At 46.7% G+C, this 20103-nt stretch overlaps 1 protein-coding gene across 3 annotated transcripts in view; it reads right to left on the bottom strand.

Moving 5' to 3' along the window:
* Positions 1-18125, bottom strand: part of LOC144807719 (uncharacterized) — a 54474-nt gene extending 36349 nt beyond the window's left edge. For 2 of the 3 annotated variants that reach the window (XM_078673376.1, XM_078673377.1), the window contains exon 1: positions 18065-18125. Coding sequence is in view for 1 of the 3 variants with exons in the window: in XM_078673375.1 (XP_078529501.1) it covers positions 3335-5269 (1935 nt within the window). In the remaining 2 variants the exon portion in view is untranslated. Of the gene's footprint in view, positions 1-505; positions 6504-18064 lie in introns of those variants that run through there. The other variant, XM_078673375.1, reaches the window with a different exon arrangement.
* Positions 18126-20103: the final 1978 nt, after the last annotated feature.

Here is a 20103-nt window from a genome sequence, read left to right as displayed (position 1 = left end):
AGCATCATTAAATGTTTAGGGCCCTATCTTGAGTTTGGTGAACAGGATACTCATCACAGACGTGGCTGAGAGCCTGTCCACGGTATCACAAGTCCATTATACTCTATGGCACTTGTTATACAGTGGAAACCAAATTTATCGGGCTAGCTAAACTCTAAATAAGGCCTTTCATGTTTTACTACCAATCCTTTGAAATTAAGAGCTCCGAATACATTTAGAGATAAAAGGTCAACCTTGTTTTCATAAAAAGAGATTGGAAATTGCAAATGTAACATTGATAATAAGCTTAATGGTTGTGGTACAATAAGAATTTACCTGTTGAACTGTACTCCACCAATGTAGAAACAGGTAAGGCCTCCTACCAATATTGTGCATATTTAGCAATCCAACTGGGATTCATTGTGTATTTAATTGTATTGTGAAGATAATGGTTAAATATTTCAGTTGAGACGGTTGCCATATTAAATCGATACCCTTTAACATGTCTGTAGTAAAATACATATTCGGATAAAACAATTTCGTTTTTATTAAGTGTGAAGGCACAAACGGAAACTCTGGCTTACAAAACAATGAGTTCCAAGACATTCGGAATTACAGTGATAATATTAATAATAAGCAATAAAAAACCATCAGTGCCTCATTCAATAACCCCAATGATTATACCTTAATTGACATAAGATTTATGGATGCAACAATGGAAGAGTTCAGCGGCTAGTAATGATGCAAGAGAGGCCAATAGACAACATCATTTAGTAACCCTGAAGAAATTTAGCCTCAGTGGAACATCCATTCGTCTTGCTGTAGGTGCAATACAGCACATTAACAACAAGTTGGAAAAGCTGTGTCAAGCCGAAAAAAAATAGCTTAAAAAATGCATAATTAAAATGTTCTACACTCAGTAGCAAAATACGTCTAGATGATGAAGAGGAACCAGTCTAGACCTATACCTAACAAATGGGTCTAGTGCAGTGTTTCTAAAACTGTGGCTCGGGTTCTTGGGGTGTTGCGAAAGTTCTGGTCTATATGTAAGTCATATTTAATGATTAGCCCAGGTTGTGCACTAGTGCGAAAGGGCAGAACAATGTACCTAAGTAAAGTTTTTAAACAAACCTTTACAATAATTCCCAAGCAAAACTCTGCATAAACCTTCCAGTATTTGTTGCTGCAGTTTGTTTTTTATAACTTCATAAAGCCATTTCAACAGAGAATATGATCACTATACATGATAGACAACCATTCCACTTGTGTATGACTTTCACACATAAATTGATTAATATATATGTGGCCCAACAACCAGAGCTGCCAATTTTGGATCTGGGGAACCAGAGTTGTGTTCTGGCGTTGGCTCAACATCCTTTGATTCTGGGCAAATTACTTAATCAACAGTGTTTATAACAATAATATTCTGAATTACTGTAATGTAATCTGGTGCTCATATAAAGTGTTCACACTTGGGCCGTGTTCACACCAGACAAAACTATAAAACATACACATATATATGGAGTCCAAACTGTATCACTAAGCCTCATTTTAATACAAAAATAGATATGAGGCCCTACCTCATACGCTGCTGCCAAAGGGGTATCTCATATTTCCTAAAATCATTGGTATCAACCCCTAGATTTTCAAGAGCCTTGCAATTTTAGTGAACGGATGCCACAGGCCGGCACCCCAGTTTCAGACTCCAGTGCAGTTCGCTATCTGTCACTTTTATGGGCAGATCATTATCTTGGCCACAGTCCGATATTAAAGGGCGTGGTCGAGGTCATGACGTTTACAAACAATCCATAAAAGCTAGGTGGGTCGCCAAAGTTTGTGGTATAAAAACGGTTGGGAAGCACTGGTGTTACTGGAGAATTATCTATTCTCCAACTATAGAGTTGATCATAAGGAAAAACGGGTTCAGATAATTTTTATAAGTGTATGGGTCGAATCTACTAAGAGACAGTTCACAGAGGTTGTAATTTGCAAACGAACATTTTGCAACCCGTTTCTGATTTCGCACGTAACAATAACTTTTCGTTGTGGGAATGTACTGGGGCTTAAGGGGACAACTTTGTGAAGAAGTGATCACCTCCATTAATGTTTGCGCAACTGATCAATGGCTTGCAACTAAAAATGACAGTCATAAACTATGATATATATATCAGTTTGACTCAGAATGGATCGCAAAACCCAATTTGAGAGTCAGAAAAACAATTCCAACTCGTAAAATGGGTTAAGAATGTTGCACATAACACTGGTGTTCGTAAACTGTGTTTCTTTGTGATTAGCGGATTAGCACCCATATTTGCTACACTGGGCCCTATTTGGTAAGAATTTTGTCAATACTGGATAATTAATTAATAAGGTCTGAAATGACTTGCACGTTTAAGGTCTTTATCCAGTTTAGCAAGGACAATAATTAATGCTTCAACAAATGAAGCCAAAATAGTATCAGTCTATTAGCATCGAACTAACAATTGTCGTAAACAGGCCACGGTGTGTGAAAAAACGTCAGTCCCATGAGTTGGCCACTAGCCAAGAACACCAGGATGAAACTATCTGTTGTCAGCAGGTTAGCGCTTAGAGAAGTTAGTTTTGTGAACATAAAAAACATTGTTTTCTGAATTACTTGTTTTTTCTATGAGCGCAGTAGCCATTTTATGTTCACACCACTATCTTGAGCATTATTAGTTCAAGATGTAACAGTTTACTTAATAGCCACTCATTTGTCTATTTGTCAGCATAGGATTGATTACTTCAAGCGTCCCTGCTCTCTGAATGTTTATTGTGGGAATGCGTTGGTTTTTTTTTTGTCAATAAACTTGCTGAGTTTCAATAAATTCCTTGGTCCGCACTATGAGGCTGCAAGACAAAACAAAGTTGGGCCGACTTTATTACTCTGAGCAATAGCTTTCACTTTCACTGAGAGTAGCTACTAAATTACCTTCCACTATATTCTTGTGCTCATTTACAGGCATTTGTCTTCGGGTCCAGTTTTCTTGTACGTTGCTTTTACTGTGTTGTTTCTTCTTTTTCTCCTTAGATTGAAGGGTAGTTGTTCATTCTATGCATTTTGTGACATGCCTCTGCAAGTGTGGAGCTACAGTTTCGTCTCTGCTAGTGATACTGCAAAACCTTCTGTATCTTTGGATATTTTTACGTTGTTGGGTATGTTTATAGGCTTACTGTTAATCTAAGTAAGTTCTGGGTTTTGAAAATTAACGAATGTGGTTACCTAGCCTTCCTTGCGTCCAAATTACAAAGCTGGACAACATAACAGGAACAGTGAAGCTATTTATTGTTTATATTTTGTAATGCGCTGGGAATAAGCGCTTCACAATTTGTTATACTATTCAGTGGTATTCTTTGCGTTCTTCTGACATTCAGACTGATAAGGTTTTTCTTTAATGTGGGATTTCGTATTCTCTGAGATGGGGTACAGGACTGGAACATTAATGAGAGTCAGAGCACTAATACGGGTTGAGACCAGTGTGGGGTTTATCGTGGGTGAGTAGAATTTATCCCTAAAGCGTTCTAGGCACTCAGAGCACTGATGAGGTCTTTGCTCGGTATATGTATGCTCTTTCGACGAGAGAGTAGCTTTTTCACCGAAGCATTTCCATTGTTCAGAACACTGATAAGGTATTTCCCTCTTGTAGGTTCTTTCATTTACAGTCAGATTCTTTATATGACTGAAGCTTTTGTGGCAATCAATACAGTGGCAAGGTTTATTCCCAGTGTGGCTTCTCTCATTCGTAGTTAGAATGCATTGACAACTGAAGCTTTTTGGGCATTCAAAGAAGTCAGAAGGTTTCTGCCCAGTGTGTTTTCTCTCATGTTGAGTGAGATTGCCTTTCTGACTGAAGGTTTTCTGACATTCCGAGCACTTGTAAGGTTTTTCCTCGGTGTGAGTTCTCTCATGTCGAGTAAGGCTATCTTTCACACTGAAGCTTCTCTGGCATTCAGAGCACTCGTATGGTTTCTCCCCAGTGTGAGTTCTCTCATGTCGAGTGAGATTGGCTTTAAGTCTGAAGCTTTTCTGGCATGCAGGGCACTGATAAGGTTTCTCCGCACTATGTTGTCTCTCATGTCGAGTGAGACCGCCTTTCTGACTGAAGCTTTTCTGGCATTCAGAGCAATTAAACGGTTTTTCCCCAGTGTGGATTCTTTCATGGTGTATGAGACTAGTTTTCTGACTGAAGCGTTTGTGGCATTCGGAGCACCAATAGGGTGTCTTCCCAGTGTGAGTCATCTCATGGTATGTGAGATACATTTTCTTACTAAAGATTTTTGGGCATTCAGGGCACAGATAAGGTTTTTCCCTAGTGTGAGTTCTCTCGTGTCGAGCAAGACTACTTTTAGCACTGAAGCTTCTCTGGCATTCAGAGCACTGGTATGGTTTTTCCCCGGTGTGGGTTCTCTCATGTTCAGTGAGACAGAATTTAAGCCTGAAGCTTTTCTGGCATTCAGAACACTTATAAGGTTTCTTCCCAGTATGAAGTCTCTCATGGTAAGTCAGTTTGAGTTTTTTAATGAAACTTTTCGGGCACTCGGTGCACTGATACGGTTTTTCCCCAGTATGGATTCTCTGATGGTGCATGAGACTGGCTTTATGACCGAAGCTTTTCTGGCATTCAGAGCACCAATAGGGTTTCAGCCCCGTGTGGGTTCTCTCATGCTCAGTGAGATATACTTTTTTACTGAAGCTTTTGGGGCATTCAGAGCACAGATAAGGTTTTTCACCAGTGTGGATTCTCTCGTGGTGTATGAGATTGGTTTTCTGACTGAAGCTTTTCTGGCACTCGGAGCACTTATAAGGTTTTTCCCCAGTGTGGATTCTCTCATGGTAAATGAGACTCTCTTTCGTACTGAAGCTTTTCTGGCATTCGGAGCACTGATAAGGTTTTTCCCCAGTGTGGATTCTCTCATGGCGAATAAAACTGGTTTTGTGGCTGAAGCTTTTGTGGCATTGAGAGCACTCATAGGGTTTCTTCCCAGTGTGAGTTCTCTCATGGTATGCAAGATACCTTTTCTTAGTGAAGCTTTTTGGGCATTCAGAGCACGGATAAGGTTTTTCCCCAGTGTCGGTCCTCTCACTGTATATGATACTGGCTTTCTGACTGAAGCTTTTCTGGCATTCAGAGCACCAAGAGGGTTTTGCCCCAGTGTGGGTTGTCTCGTTTTCAGTGAGACTGTAATTATGCCTGAAATGTTTCTTGCATTCAGAGCACTGGAAATCTTTTTGCCCTTCATTTGTTCTCTCATGCTGAGTAAGAGAATTCATGACAAAAGCTTTTCTGGTAATTTGAGCACTGAAAAGGTCCCTACCACCCTATTTTTGTTCTTGTAAGTTAAGAAAATATTTTGGAAATAAAGCGTTTTGACATTCAGATTAAAGGGTTTTATTCTTCTTAGTGAGAGAAGATGTCTGTCGAAAGTTTCTGACATTTAGAGTAGTTTTAAGGTTTTTCCTCGTGTACATTATCTTGGTGAGATGGAATTAATAACTAATGTTGTCCTCAAACTTTGGCCAGTTAAAAGATTTATTTCTTGAGTTATTGTCTCCAGGTTTGTTTTTCTTGAGTACACAGCAGATTACGACTTTACCTGATTCCAAAGTCCAGACGTGTTTAGATCATTTTCAGCACTAACCTCTCAAATGGGAATCACTGTTATTCTTAACACGTGCATTGAGCCTATTAAAAATGTTGTCTGGACTTGTAGCGTTGTGACCTCTTTAAGCAATTTAAGATATTCCATTGAACCTTTCAAAATGTCTCTCATGGAGTTATGGGCTCCATGTTATGTCTATATGAAGTCTGTCCGGCAGAGTTAGGTTCACCTTGTGACTGTAGCTTTTTTAACATTTATTTAGCAGTTTATAAAACACTTTCTACAGCTGTGGCAAACGCCTGAGCATTGGTGGTGTCACTTTTCATAATTGAGCATGGTTGAAACAACCTTTGATAAACTCCGGTGTTTTTGATAAAAATTGAAAAGAACCTTTTACAATGACTTTCTTTTGTGTCAGGTGTGTTCTTTACCACTTCAGCAGATGAGTCTTGCGATTAAAATGTGCTCACTCACATTGAGGTGATAGGACTTTCTGACGACAATTCTCATGTTCTCTGCACAGGTACGGTTTGGATTTTCTCCAAGGCTCTCCTTATGTAGACGGAATTTACAAAAGTGGTTATTTTCAGGCGTGCTGTCTGGATAGCGATTTACTAATTTTTATTTCTGAAGCTGTATAGTCCTAATCACCCACTTTTTGGAACGTTTGTGATAATTTTATTTAGTTGCTCAGCAATGTATACGGAATGTACAGAATTAGCGACATCCATTTCACTTCAAGCAGAGTTCTTTACTCCTGTTTCCTCCTCGACTTCTTGGTACTGTTTACTTATTGGGGGTCAGAGACATTGTCACCTCTTCAACATAAACCTCTTCAGTGTGGCGATTTTTGCTGCATTTTTATTAAATTATGCTTTTCTTTTTTTTATCCATGCTTCAGTGACCTGCAGAGTGAAAATGGGAGTTTGTTACTGAATATAAATGAGCAAACATACCCAATATTTATGAGCTTATTCAATGCAAAATGGTAGCCTTTTGAGACGGGAGAAGGAAAATCAGACTCCAAGTTGAATTTCTGGATTGCCTGTAAAGACGGCATCACGGTGGGGATAAGGAGCTTAAGGACGCTGAAACACAAGTTTTACAAGAGATTACGTCTAAAGTTGTGGGTTTTGGATGCAGAAACTAATGTACATATAAGTTGTCAATAAATAACACAAGCTTCCAGAGGCAGTCAGTGTTCTCAAGATATCATACATACTGTTGGGTCCTTAATCTTAGGACTTGCATAGTGATGTAGGCGGGTTCTAATTCATTGGAAGGTGCATGTCTGAATTGACACAGCAGCTGCTGGTTCACTTACATCACATATATAAATGCTCATTAAAACAATTCAAGTTTACTTCGTGTGGACAGCATCCTTTCATATACCAACCACCTCTGACCTTGCTCGCAGGAAGGTCGCTCCGCACGCTACTGCACGGCTCTGCCTGCATTGTTTTCGCCTAATCTTGCATTTTTCCCCTGTGCCTAACTTGCTTTCTTGCCCAGACTTGTTTTTATTCCTCTGTGCCTAACGTGCTTTCTTGCCCAGACTTGTTTTTATTCCTCTGTGCCTAACGTGCTTTCTTGCCCAGACTTGTTTTTATTCCTCTGTGCCTGTACTTGCTTTCTTGCCCAGACTTGTTTTTATTCCTCTGTGCCTGTACTTGCTTTCTTGCCCAGACTTGTTTTTATTCCTCTGTGCCTAACGTGCTTTCTTGCCCAGACTTGTTTTTATTCCCCTGTGCCTGTACTTGCTTTCTTGCCCAGACTTGTTTTTATTCCTCTGTGCCTAACGTGCTTTCTTGCCCAGACTTGTTTTTATTCTTCTGTGCCTAACTCGCTTTCTTGCCCAGACTTGTTTTTATTCCTCTGTGCCTGTTTTCTTGCCCAGACTGGTTTTTATTCCTCTGTGCCTGTACTTGTTTTCTTGCCCAGACTTGTTTTTATTCCTCTGTGCCTGTACTTGTTTTCTTGCCCAGACTTGTTTTTATTCCTCTGTGCCTGTACTTGCTTTCTTGCCCAGACTTGTTTTTATTCCTCTGTGGCTTTACTTGCTTTCTTGCCCGGACTTGTTTTCATTGCTCTGTGCCTGTACTTGTTTTCTTGCCTATACAAGTTTTTCCTTCCTGTGCTCAGTTCTTCTGCGGCCCGCCCGTTTTTCCCGATGCTGCATCCCTGTGGCCCCGCCCCTCTGCAATACCATTCGCCGCCCCGCTCCCGCCTCCCAGCTGCTCCTCCTTCCCACATCCCCTCATATGGAGGCCGCGCAGCGGGCACGCCTAAGGCAAGCCCGTCTGCACCCGTCCGTGCCTGGACTGCGCCCAGCGCCAGGACCCAGTGAACGCCACGATGCCCGTTACCTATACGATGCCAGAACCCTCCATGCACTCAACACCGGACGATCACACACCTGCTTCCTGGCCGACCAAAATGCACCCACGAAGCTTTCACATGCCGGAACTGCAGTTCACAAGCATCCGCCCCCCCATGCTGCCACCCCGGAAAGAACGCAACGACCTCAGATGCTTCCTTCTCAACACCCGCTCCGCCCGCAAACACGCCGTTAAACTCTGGGACCTACTCGACTCAACCTCCACAGACGTCGCCTTCCTGACAGAGACCTGGCTGAACCCCGCCTCGGCACCCGAAATAGCCATAGCCGTCCCGGAAGGCTACAATATCACCACAGGGACCGCACCAATGGAGCAGGAGGAGGAATCGCCATCGTAAACAGGAACACTCTCAGAGTCTCGACCAACACCGACTACACCCTCAGCACCGCAGAACACCTGCACTTCCAGGTCCACACCGACCCAAACACTACCATCAGAGGAACCCTCATCTACAGACCCTCCGGACCCTGACCACAGTTCAGCGACTCCATCACCGACTTAGTCAGCACACATGCACTCGCCTCCACGGACTACATCCTCCTCGGGGACCTGAACTTCCACCTCGAGAAAAACAACAGCACCAACTCCACCACCCTGATCGACAACCTAGTCAACCTCGGACTCAGACAACTCGTCACAACACCCACCCACTCCGCCGGTCACACGCTTGACCCCATCTTCTCCGTAAGCCCCACGTCTCCTTCAAACACACCACCGAACTCCACTGGACCGACCATCGCTGCATCCACTTCATCTTCAAGAAACCCACCACGCACCACCGCACCCAACAGATTCCACGCCGCTGCTGGAGCAAAGTCACCGAAGACCAGCTAACCACCACCCTCGCCCAGAGCCCACCCGCCAACCCCACCGACCCCGACACCGGGACCCACAACCTCAGACAGTGGATCAACGAATGCACCAACGCCCTCGCCCGATCAAGAAACCCTCCAACAGTCACACCAACAAGAAAGCCAGCTGGTTCACTGAAGGCCTCCGGGCCTCCAAGCAAACCTGCCGAAAGCTGGAGAAGATCTGGCTCCATGAACGAACACCGGACAGCCACACAGCCCACAAGAACGCCACCCACAGACACCATCACCCCATCAGATCTGCCAAAAGGGCCTCCTTCAAAGACCGCCTAGACAACAACGCGCACAACAGCAAAGCACTCTTCAACATCGTGAAGGAACTCTCCAACCCCAGCCCCAATATCAACAATGTCCCACCCTCGCAAGACCTGTGCGACTCGAATCGCTGGCCACCTTCTTCCACAGCAAGATCACAGACATCCACGACAGCTTCAAAGCCTCGACCGCCCGACAACCACTGAGACCTCCTCCCCCACGACCAACATCCGCACCAACCGCCTGCTCTCCTGGACCAACATCAACGACGACGACACCATCAAGATCATGAACACCATCCACTCCGGATCTCCGTCAGACCAATGCTCACACCACATCTTCAACAAAGCCAGCACAGCCATCGCACCCCATCTCCGGAAAGTCATCAACACCTCTTTCGAGACAGCGACCGTCCCGGAGAGCTGGAAGCACGCCGAGATCAAAGGCTTACTCAAGAAACCCAAGGCGAACCCCAAGGACCTCAAGAACTTCCGGCCCATCTCCCTGCTCCTGTTCCCGGCAAAGGTCATCGAGAAGACCGTCAACGAACAACTGACCCGCTACTTCGTGGTGAACAACATCCTGGACCCTTCCCAGTCCGGGATCCGCAGCAACCACGAGACTGCCCTCATCGCCACCACCGATGACATCAAGTCCCTGCTGGATAACGGAGAAACGGCGGCCCTCATCCTCCTGGACCTGTAAGCCGCCTTCGACACGGTCTTCCACCACACACTACGAACACGCCTCCACAATGCCAGGATCCAAGAGAAGGCCCTGGACTGGACCACTTCCTTCCTCTCCGGCAAAACACAGAGCGTCCGTCTTGCCCCCTTCCGCTCCGAAGCCACCGAAATCATCTGCGGCGCACCCCAGGGCTCATCCCTCAGCCCAACTCTGTTTAACATCTACATGGCACCGCTCGCCCACGTCGCCCGTCATCATGACCTCAACATCATCTCCTACGCAGATGACACCCAGCTGATCCTCCCCTTCACCAAGGACCCCCACACCGCCAAAACCAACCTTCACGAAGGAATTAAGGACGTCGCTGAATGGATGAGGAACAGCCGACTGAAGCTGAACTCGGACAAGATGGAGGGCCTCATCTTCAGATCCACCCCTTCGGCCTGGGACGACTCCTGGTGGCCGACCGCACTGGGAACTGCCCCAACACCCACCGACCACGCACGCAACCTAGGGGTCATCCTCGACTCCACCCTCTCTATGACTAAACAGGTCAACGTCGTCTCCTCCTCCTGCTTCAACACCCTCCGCATGCTCCGCAGGATCTACAACTAGAAACTAAAAAAACGGTCCCCCAGGCCCTCGTCAGCAGCAGGTTGGACTACAGAAAATCCCTCTACGCAAGAGCCTCGGCCAAACTCCAGAGACGGCTCCAATGCATCCAGAACGCCTCTGCACACCTGATCCTCGACATCCCTTGCCACAGCTACATCACACCCCACCTGAGAGACCTGCACCGGCTCCCGGTCAATAAGAGGATAACCATCAAGCTCCTCACCCAAGCACACAAGGCACTCCACAACACCGGACCAACGTACCTCAACAGATGACTCAGACTTGTTTTTATTCCTCTGTGCCTGTACTTGCTTTCTTGCCCAGACTTGTTTTTATTCCTCTGTGCCTGTACTTGCTTTCTTGCCCAGACTTGTTTTTTTCCTTCTGTGCCTAACTCGCTTTCTTGCCCAGACTGGTTTTTATTCCTCTGTGCCTGGGCCTGTTTTCTTGCCCAGACTGGTTTTTATTCCTCTGTGCCTAACTTGCTTTCTTGCCCAGACTTGTTTTTATTCCCCTGTGCCTGTACTTGCTTTCTAGCCCAGACTTGTTTTTATTCCCCTGTGCCTGTACTCGCTTTCTTGCCCAGACTTGTTTTTATTCCCCTGTGCCTGTACTTGTTTTCTTGCCCAGACTTGTTTTTATTCCCCTGTGCCTGTACTTGTTTTCTTGCCCAGACTTGTTTTTATTCCCCTGTGCCTGTACTTGTTTTCTTGCCCAGACTTGTTTTTATTCCCCTGTGCCTGTACTTGTTTTCTTGCCCAGACTTGTTTTTTTTTCCCTGTGCCTGTACTTGTTTTCTTGACCAGACTTGTTTTTATTCCTCTGTGCCTGTACTTGTTTTCTTGCCCAGACTTGTTTTTATTCCTCTGTGCCTGTACTTGCTTTCTTGCCCAGACTTGTTTTTATTCTTCTGTGCCTGTACTTGCTTTCTTGCCCAGACTTGTTTTTATTCCCCTGTGCCTGTACTAGATTTCTTGCCCAGACTTGTTTTTATTCCTCTGTGCCTAACTTGCTTTCTTGCCCAGACTTGTTTTTATTCCCCTGTGCCTGTACTTGCTTTCTTGCCCAGACTTGTTTTTATTCCCCTCTGCCTGTACTCGCTTTCTTGGCCAGACTTGTTTTTATTCCCCTCTGCCTGTACTCGCTTTCTTGGCCAGACTTGTTTTTATTCCCCTGTGCCTGTACTTGCTTTCTTGCTCAGACTTGTTTTTATTCCCCTCTGCCTGTACTCACTTTCTTGCCCAGACTTGTTTTTATTCCCCTCTGCCTGTACTTGGTTTCTTGCCCAGACTTGTTTTTATTCCTCTGTGCCTGTACTTGTTTTCTTGCCCAGACTTGTTTTTATTCCTCTGTGCCTGTACTTGTTTTCTTGCCCAGACTTGTTTTTATTCCTCTGTGCCTGTACTTGCTTTCTTGCCCAGACTTGTTTTTATTCCTCTGTGCCTGTACTTGCTTTCTTGCCCAGACTTGTTTTTATTCCTCTGTGGCTTTACTTGCTTTCTTGCCCGGACTTGTTTTCATTGCTCTGTGCCTGTACTTGTTTTCTTGCCTATACAAGTTTTTCCTTCCTGTGCTCAGTTCTTCCGCGGCCCGCCCGTTTTTCCCGATGCTGCATCCCTGTGGCCCCGCCCCTCTGCAATACCATTCGCCGCCCCGCTCCCGCCTCCCAGCTGCTCCTCCTTCCCACATCCCCTCATATGGAGGCCGTACAGCGGGAGCGCCTAAGGCAAGCCCGTCTGCGCCCGTCCGTGCCTGGATCGCGCCCAGCACCAGGACCCAGCGAACGCCACGACGCCCGACACCGCTACGATGCCAGAACCCTCCACGCACTAAACACCAGGCGATCACACACCTGCTTCCTGGCCGACCCGAAACACACCCACGGAACTTTCACCTGCCGGAACTGCAGGTTCACAAGCATCCGCCCCACCATGCTGCTGACCAGGAAAGAACCCAACCTCCTCAGATGCTTCCTTTTCAACACCCGCTCTGCCCGCAAACACGCCGCTGAACTCTGGGACCTACTCGACTCAACCTCCCCAGACGTCGCCTTCCTGAAGGAGAGCTGGCTGAACCCCGCCTCGGTACCACGACATAGCCATAGCCATCCCGGAAGGCTACAAGCTCACCGCAGGGACCGCACCAACAGAGCAGGAAGAGGAATCGCCATTGTCCACAGGAACACTCTCAGTCTCGACCAACACCGACTACACCCTCAGCACCGCCGAACCCCTGCACTTCCAGGTCCACACCGACCCAAACCCCATCCTTAGAGGAACCCTCATCTACAGACCCCCCGGACCCTGACCACAGTTCATGCCCTCGCCTCCACGGACTACGTCCTCCTCGGGGACCTGAACTTCCACCTCGAGAACAACAACGACACCAAGTCCACCACCCTGATCGACAACCTAGCCAACCTCGGACTCAGACAACTCGTCACAACTCCCACCCACTCCGCCGATCACACGTTTGACCCCATCTTCTCCGCAAGCCCCCACGTCTCCTTCAACCACACCAACAAACACCACTGGACCGACCATCGCTGCATCTACTTCACCTTCAAGAAACCAACCACGCACCACGCACCCAACAGATGCCACGCCACTGCTGGAGCAAAGTCACCGAAGACCAGCTAACCACCACCCTCGCCCAAGACCCACCAGCCGACCCAACCGACCCCGACACTGCCGCCCGCAACCTCAGACAGTGGATCAATGACTGCACCAAAACCTTAGCCCGATTAAGAAACCCTCCAACAGTCACACCAACAAGAAAGCCAGCTGGTTCACTGAAGACATCCGGGCCTCCAAGCAAACCTGCCAAAAGCTGGAGAAGATCTGGCTCCATGAACGAACACCGGACAGCCACACAGCCACAAGAACGCCATCCGCAGTCACCGTCACCTCATCAGATCTACCAAAAGGGCCTTCTTCAAAGACCGCCTAGACAACAACGCGCTCAACAGCAAAGCGCTCTTCAACATCGTGAAGGAACTCTCCGACCCCAGCTCCAACACCAACAATGTCCCACCCTCGCAAGTCCTGTGCGACTCGCTGGCCACCTTCTTCCACCGCAAGATCACAGACATCCACGACAGCTTCAAAGCCACGTCCGCCCGACAACCACTGAGACCTCTGCCCCCACGACCACCTTCTGCACCAACCGCCTGCCTCCTGGACCAACATCGACGACGACACCATCAAGATCATGAACACCATACACTCCGGATCTCCGTCAGACCCATGCCCACACCACATCTTCAATAAAGCCAGCACAGCCATCGCACCTCATCTCCGTAAAGTCATCAACACCTCTTTCGAGACAGCAACCTTCCCGGAGAGCTGGAAGCACGCCGAGATCAACGCCTTACTCGAGAAACCCAAGGCAGACCCCAAAGACCTCAAGAACTTCCGGCCCATCTCCCTGCTCCCGTTCCCGGCAAAGGTCATCGAGAAGACCGTCAACGAACAACTGACCCGCTACCTTGAGGAGAACAACATCCTGGACCCTTCCCAGTCCGGGTTCCGCAGCAACCACAGCACCGAGACTGCAATCATCGCCGCCACCGATGACATCAAGTCCCTGCTGGACAACGGAGAAATGGCGGCCCTCATCTTCCTAGACCTGTCAGCGGCCTTCGACATGGTCAGCCACCACACACTACGAACACACCTCCACAACGCCAGGATCCAAGAGAAGGCCCTGGACTGGACCATCTCCTTCCTCTCCAGCAAAACTCAGAGCGTCCGCCTTCCCCCCTTCCACTTCGAAGCCACCAAGATCATCTGCAACGCACCCCAGGGTTCATCCCTCAGCCCAACTCTGTTTAACATCTACATGGCACCACTCACCCACGTCGCCAGTCGGCACGACCTCAACATCATCTCCTACGCCGATGACACCCAGTTGATCCTCTCCCTCACCAAGGACCCCCACACCGCCAAAACCAACCTTCACGAAGGAATGAAGGCCGTCGCTGAATTAATGAGGAACAGCTGACTGAAGCTGAACTCGGACAAGATGGAGGTTCTCATCCTCAGATCCACCCCTTCGGCCAGGGACGACTCCTGGTGGCCGACAGCACTGGGAACCGCCCCAACACCCACGGACCACGCACGCAACCTAGGGGCCATCTTTGACTCCACCCTCTCCATGACTTAACAGGTCAACGCCGCAGGATCTATAATTAGAAACTAGAAGAACGTCACCCAGGCCCTCGTCAGCAGCAGGTTGGACTACGGAAACGCCCTCTACGCCAGAGCCTCGGCCAAACTCCTGAGATGGCTATAACGCATCCAGGTCGCCTCTGCACACCTGATCCTCGACATCCCTCGCCGCAGCCACATCACACCCCACCTGAGAGCCCTGCACTGGCTCCCGGTCAACAAGAGGATCACCTTCAAGCTCCTCACCCACGCACACAAGGCACAACACCAGACCAACGTACCTCAACAGACGACTCAGCTTCTACACCCCCACCCGCCAGCTCCGCCCTCGCCACAGTCCCCCGCTTCCGAAGAGCAACCTCCGGCATCAGATCGTTCTTCCACCTCGCCGCCAAGACCTGGAACACCTTCCCCATCCACCTACGGCAGACCCATGACCTGCTGACCTTCAGGAAACTCCTCAAGACCTGGCTTTCGAGCAGTAGCAGCATTCCCCACCCCAGCACTTTGAGACCCTCACGGGTGAGTAGTGCGCTTTACAAATGATATGATTGCTTGATTGAACCAGCATATATGTAAAATCTCATATGACTCATTTTTTAGACAACTGATCTGCAATGTCCTTGAAGTAAACACATCACCATCAGACCGATAAACTGGGTTCCACCCTTGGCCAGACATTGAATCAGCCCTGATCTCCAAGGTGGACGGTCTGAGAACCACAGTTCTTCTACTGGGCTTATTTTTCATTTTAGGCACACTTCACCACAATCTCTTACCTCACTGACAATGTGAGCATTAACTGGCTTTCTTTATTCATGTTATAATCAAAGCAGAAGGCATACCTTAAAGATCAATCACTGCTCCATTTTGCTCAAGGCCGACCTCAGCCCATGGCTAGACCTCAAACATTACAACCGGGCGTGCTGTAGCCAGGCAGATGACACACCAATCCCTCTGAAACTGGAGAGTCTGAGCAGTCCGAATAGCTCAAATGTAGATGACTATCTTCAAGACACTGACCAATGGATGCGACTAATCAAGTTAAACTCGACTCACCCACAACAGAGATCCTCACAGACACTGGGTGAACTACCATCCTCTACTGTGCTCTGACCTCAGGAAGTTAGAGTAACTCCTAAGAGATTGTGGATTTCCCAGGTTCTGCGAGTAAACCAAATTATGAGAAGCACTTTTAATCCTATGTGAACCATAAGACTAATCTACCCTGAGCTAGGATTCCCTCTGAAGCTCCAGGTGACCACCTGTCATCCTTTCACGCCCTGATTTTGTGAACGGACTCTACTACGGAGCTTCACTCCCCCTACCAAGAATGCTACAAAGAACGCAAAACAAAGTGGCTACACAGCTGCAACCGGCTACAGCTATGTGACCACATTTCACTGGCCAGAAAATCTCTTCATTGCCTTCACATCCTTAGGGATTGACCTTTGATGATTCTCTGCTTAAAGCACAGAGTCATCTGTGACAAAGAATCCTACGCCTCACAAGCTTAAAAGATATGCACAGAAGAAAACACTCTGGTCTAGACTGGCGCCACAACTGATCGTCATTTACAAGAGGAATGCATGGAGTGAACCTCCGCTTCTCTATAAGAATGTAAGGTCCCGATCTCATGTCCAAGAACCATCAACAACCACCTGTAATCCAGAAAGACAATGAAAACTGCCACTTCGCAAAGTAAAACCATAATGGCTCGGCCGAGTCAACTCTCATGGAAAGGATGGCGATTGACAGCGCCTAAGCTGCACCGGCTAGATCCTGCAGGGCACGTGCCAGGGCTGTACTTTACCCATGAGGCTCACATGAAGCTGGGGTGCAGTCCATACACCTGCGCTGGAGCCAGTCAGTCGGCGAGACCCAGGCCATCAACCGTGCTGACTTCTTTGAATGGTATTCTGAATGGTCTGTAACTAGCTGGTGTCTCCATGAACTTGACCAGAGGGTAAACTTGTAATTACAGTTGTAATTATTGTCCTGTTCTAGAGCTCTGTTGAAATGTAATTAAACTGCTTCCAAGAACGTGACCACTCATAAATGATTAATGTATGTGGTACAGTTAATCAAAACAATAATTTGAGAATAAAGTTAGGCTCAGCCTCTAGGAACCCTTAAAGAATGATTACAAATGTTATGGGTGACAGTAGAGCCAGGGTTTATTCAACGGTGTAGTCATAATGTCACTTTCGCTGCTACTCTGCAATTAATATTCCAAAGTAAAAAAAGTGTCTTTAATAGGTCCAATATTTACTAATACGGACATTGGGTGCAATAAAGGATGCAGTAAGGCGAAAGAGCAGGTGAAGAGTACGGTAGTTAGAGATTAAATTACAAATGTCCTCCATCTCTCTCACTATAATCTGACACAATTGCAGTGAAAAGTGGAATTAGACCATGCCCTGTGAAACATGTTTATAGCGCATGTATTCAAGTGAAAATACAAATATTTATGGTGACCATATAGAAATCTTGCTGTACTGACAAGTCTCACATGTTACACAAACACTTTTTGATCCATTCTTCCTTTACCGCAAGGTTGGATTGAGCAGGATGAAAAAGCTGTGATTTGTCAGTGCTGGCAATACACTCTCAGCCAATGTGAAGCGAGATTACTGCTAATGGATAATAACCCAGCGCGTACCTGGTACTGGTACGGTCAGATCATTTGGCCGTTTCCTCCCTTTTATGGATTGCTCTACATGGCAATAATCTCCTTTATGGAAGTGCACCGCACGGACCCTGTTTATGCTTGCGGCTTTTTAGAAGAAGAGAACGATTCTACTGAACGTCAGGTTCCTCTGAATTTGCTCTGTTCCATCGAGTACTATCAATCTCATAGGGGTAAACCGAACCAGAGCCAGTGAGGCAGGTGGCAAATTTGAACATGGATTAGTATTTGAGACACACCGATAGTGAAATCTGTGCCAGGCTTTGCGAATGCTCATGGAGAAAAGACATCTTTGGTGAATCTCCCTCGCCCTGTGGTAACCAGTCAGCAATCCTTACCTCCTGAAAACAATCTTTGGCACTATGAACTTGTGAGTCAGCAACTGAGAAGTTGTGAGTCAGCGATCCTTAGCATCTGAAGGCTTGTGAGTCAGCAATCCTTGGCATCTGAAGGCTTGTGAGTCAGCAATCCTTAGCATCTGAAGGCTTGTGAGTCAGCAATCCTTAGCATCTGAAGGCTTGTGAGTCAGCAATCCTTAGCATCTGAAGGCTTGTGAGTCAGCAATCCTTAGCATCTGAAGGTTTGTGAGTCAGCAATCCTTAGCATCTGAAGGCTTGTGAGTCAGCACCTGAGAAGTTGTGAGTCAGCAATCCTTAGCATCTGAAGGCTTGTAAGTCAGCGATCCTTCAAACAGTAGAACATATGTGAAAAAAGAAAACACAAATCATTTCAGTGATTATTTTTTGTCTCATTTCCACTTCTCCATTGGTTGCTACTTACCTTGCTTGGAATCCTGAAAGTATACATCAGCTGACACTCCCAAAATCAGGCGTACCAATCTGCAGGAGAACAATAACAGATACTTTAGCCTGCCCTCACATATGGGTGACAGTGAATTAACTGATGAACCGAAAAACAGCAAGAGGTAATCAATATAGTTTTGTAACTTTAACTAAGAAAGAACATACTAAAGTTACTTCATAATGTCTGCAGCAAAAAACTAAAGTTGCATCATACAATGTAAGATAGACAGGTGGCAAGGTCCTAGGATTGTGCATAAACATGTGTACCCAATTCATCTGAAATAACTATTTCGTAGAGGTGCTCCAAGGAGAAGTGGTTACTATACACTTCAATAGGGAGCCCAAACCATTCCAACACTAAAATAGAAGATCCCCAAGCACCAAAATTCAGATATTCAATAGCCAACACTCCAGTGTAATCAGTAGTGCTTTATTTAGTATTTTCAGCATTCTTTTTATTGATGACAAAAACAGGGTACGTCTGTAATATTACAGTACCTTTGCATTGGAGGAAAGGCATTCAGAGATTCAATATATTTCACAATTACAGCAATATGCATTGTTATGTTAACTTTCATTCCCCCTAACATAGAGAGCTATTCATTCCTCGCTATGGGCTGGGTGTCGAGCACTGGCAGGGTACATATATCTCCTTAAATGGGTTCCATGTACCCCATATCTGCACCTACTTCTGGCAGCCGCGACTTCCACATATTGTCTTTTGTGATAGCATACACCAGCCCATGCCTCCATCCATGCACGGAGTGTTGGCGTTCCAGGAGCACCCCATGATTTCGCTATCTTACGTGTGGCTATTGTCATTCCCAGCGTAACCCAGGCCCTTTCTTCACTGTTCAAATCTGTAGCTCTCCACACATTCAGGAGGCACCATTTAGGCTTTTGCTAGCTCAACCCTAGTGTCTCTCCAATACAGCATACGACTGATCCCCAATATTCCTTTAAATACGTGCAGTCTCAAAGTATGTAGTATAACGCTCCCTCTTGACTACAGTGCCTCCTACTATTGGGATCTACCTTGAGACCTATCTGAACTAGAGTACGGCTTGTGGAGTACGTTCCAAAGAGTATCTTGAGTTGTATTAATTTGAATATCGAGGGAATAGCCACCTCCCAGTGGGATGCCAGCACTTCCCGCTATTATTCGTCCTCCAGTTCCGCAATATCTTGGGTCCAATTATCTCAGAGTTAAAGGGGGGGGGTCGGGAGAGTTGTTGATGAATTTTTTTTGGGGTCAGGGAGATCGCTTTACAATCCATGTAGTCCGTAAAGATTCTGTCTTCCAGTGGGGAGGACTCAGGGAGTCCCCCTCACCCAGGGATGGAGCTTGGGAGAATGTCTGTTTTGCATGTATCGAAACAACTCCATATCTGCATGACCATATTTTCCCTGTAATGTTTCGAAGGGAATCACCCCTCCTTGTGCCCATAAGTCTCCCACTCCAGAGATACCTATGAGGTCCCCTCTTTCAAAACCCTTGACGTTTTAGGGTTCCCAGCTGTTCAATATCCCCTAATGGGGTGGCCTGTGTAATCTTCTTTGCCCCTCCCAGGCTTTTATTTACTGCATGCCAGAGCCGAACTGTGTGTCTGGTGGGGTACGGTGCTGTAACCGTGCTGGCGTGGTATAAAGTGCCCTTTCGTATCTACTGCCTGGTAAAACCATCTCATGCCTTCTGTAAGCTGGTTCGTCATGCGGTCACTAATTGACCAACATTAGGTGTGCTGCCCAGTAATATTTCCAGTTGGCTCTGAATCCCATCTTCTCCAGCACGGTGAATAAATAGTACCCATCAATGGTATTGAACGCCATTTTGCATCCAGTGACATTACCACCGCATCTTCTCTAAGTCTGTCTACTCACCCCAGACCTCAGTGAAGCCTGTGTAGATTTAGTGCAGTGTTCCTTCCTGGCATAAAGCCTGACTCGTCAGAGTGTACAAGTTTTGAGATAATCTGTATTAGGCGTGAAGCCAGCAATTTGGCAAGGATTTTGGCT

This window comes from Lissotriton helveticus, chromosome 1_2, assembly GCF_964261635.1.
Source record: "Lissotriton helveticus chromosome 1_2, aLisHel1.1, whole genome shotgun sequence".
In the NCBI taxonomy this organism is placed as follows: domain Eukaryota; kingdom Metazoa; phylum Chordata; class Amphibia; order Caudata; family Salamandridae; genus Lissotriton; species Lissotriton helveticus.
This window is presented reverse-complemented; position numbering and strand designations above follow the sequence as displayed.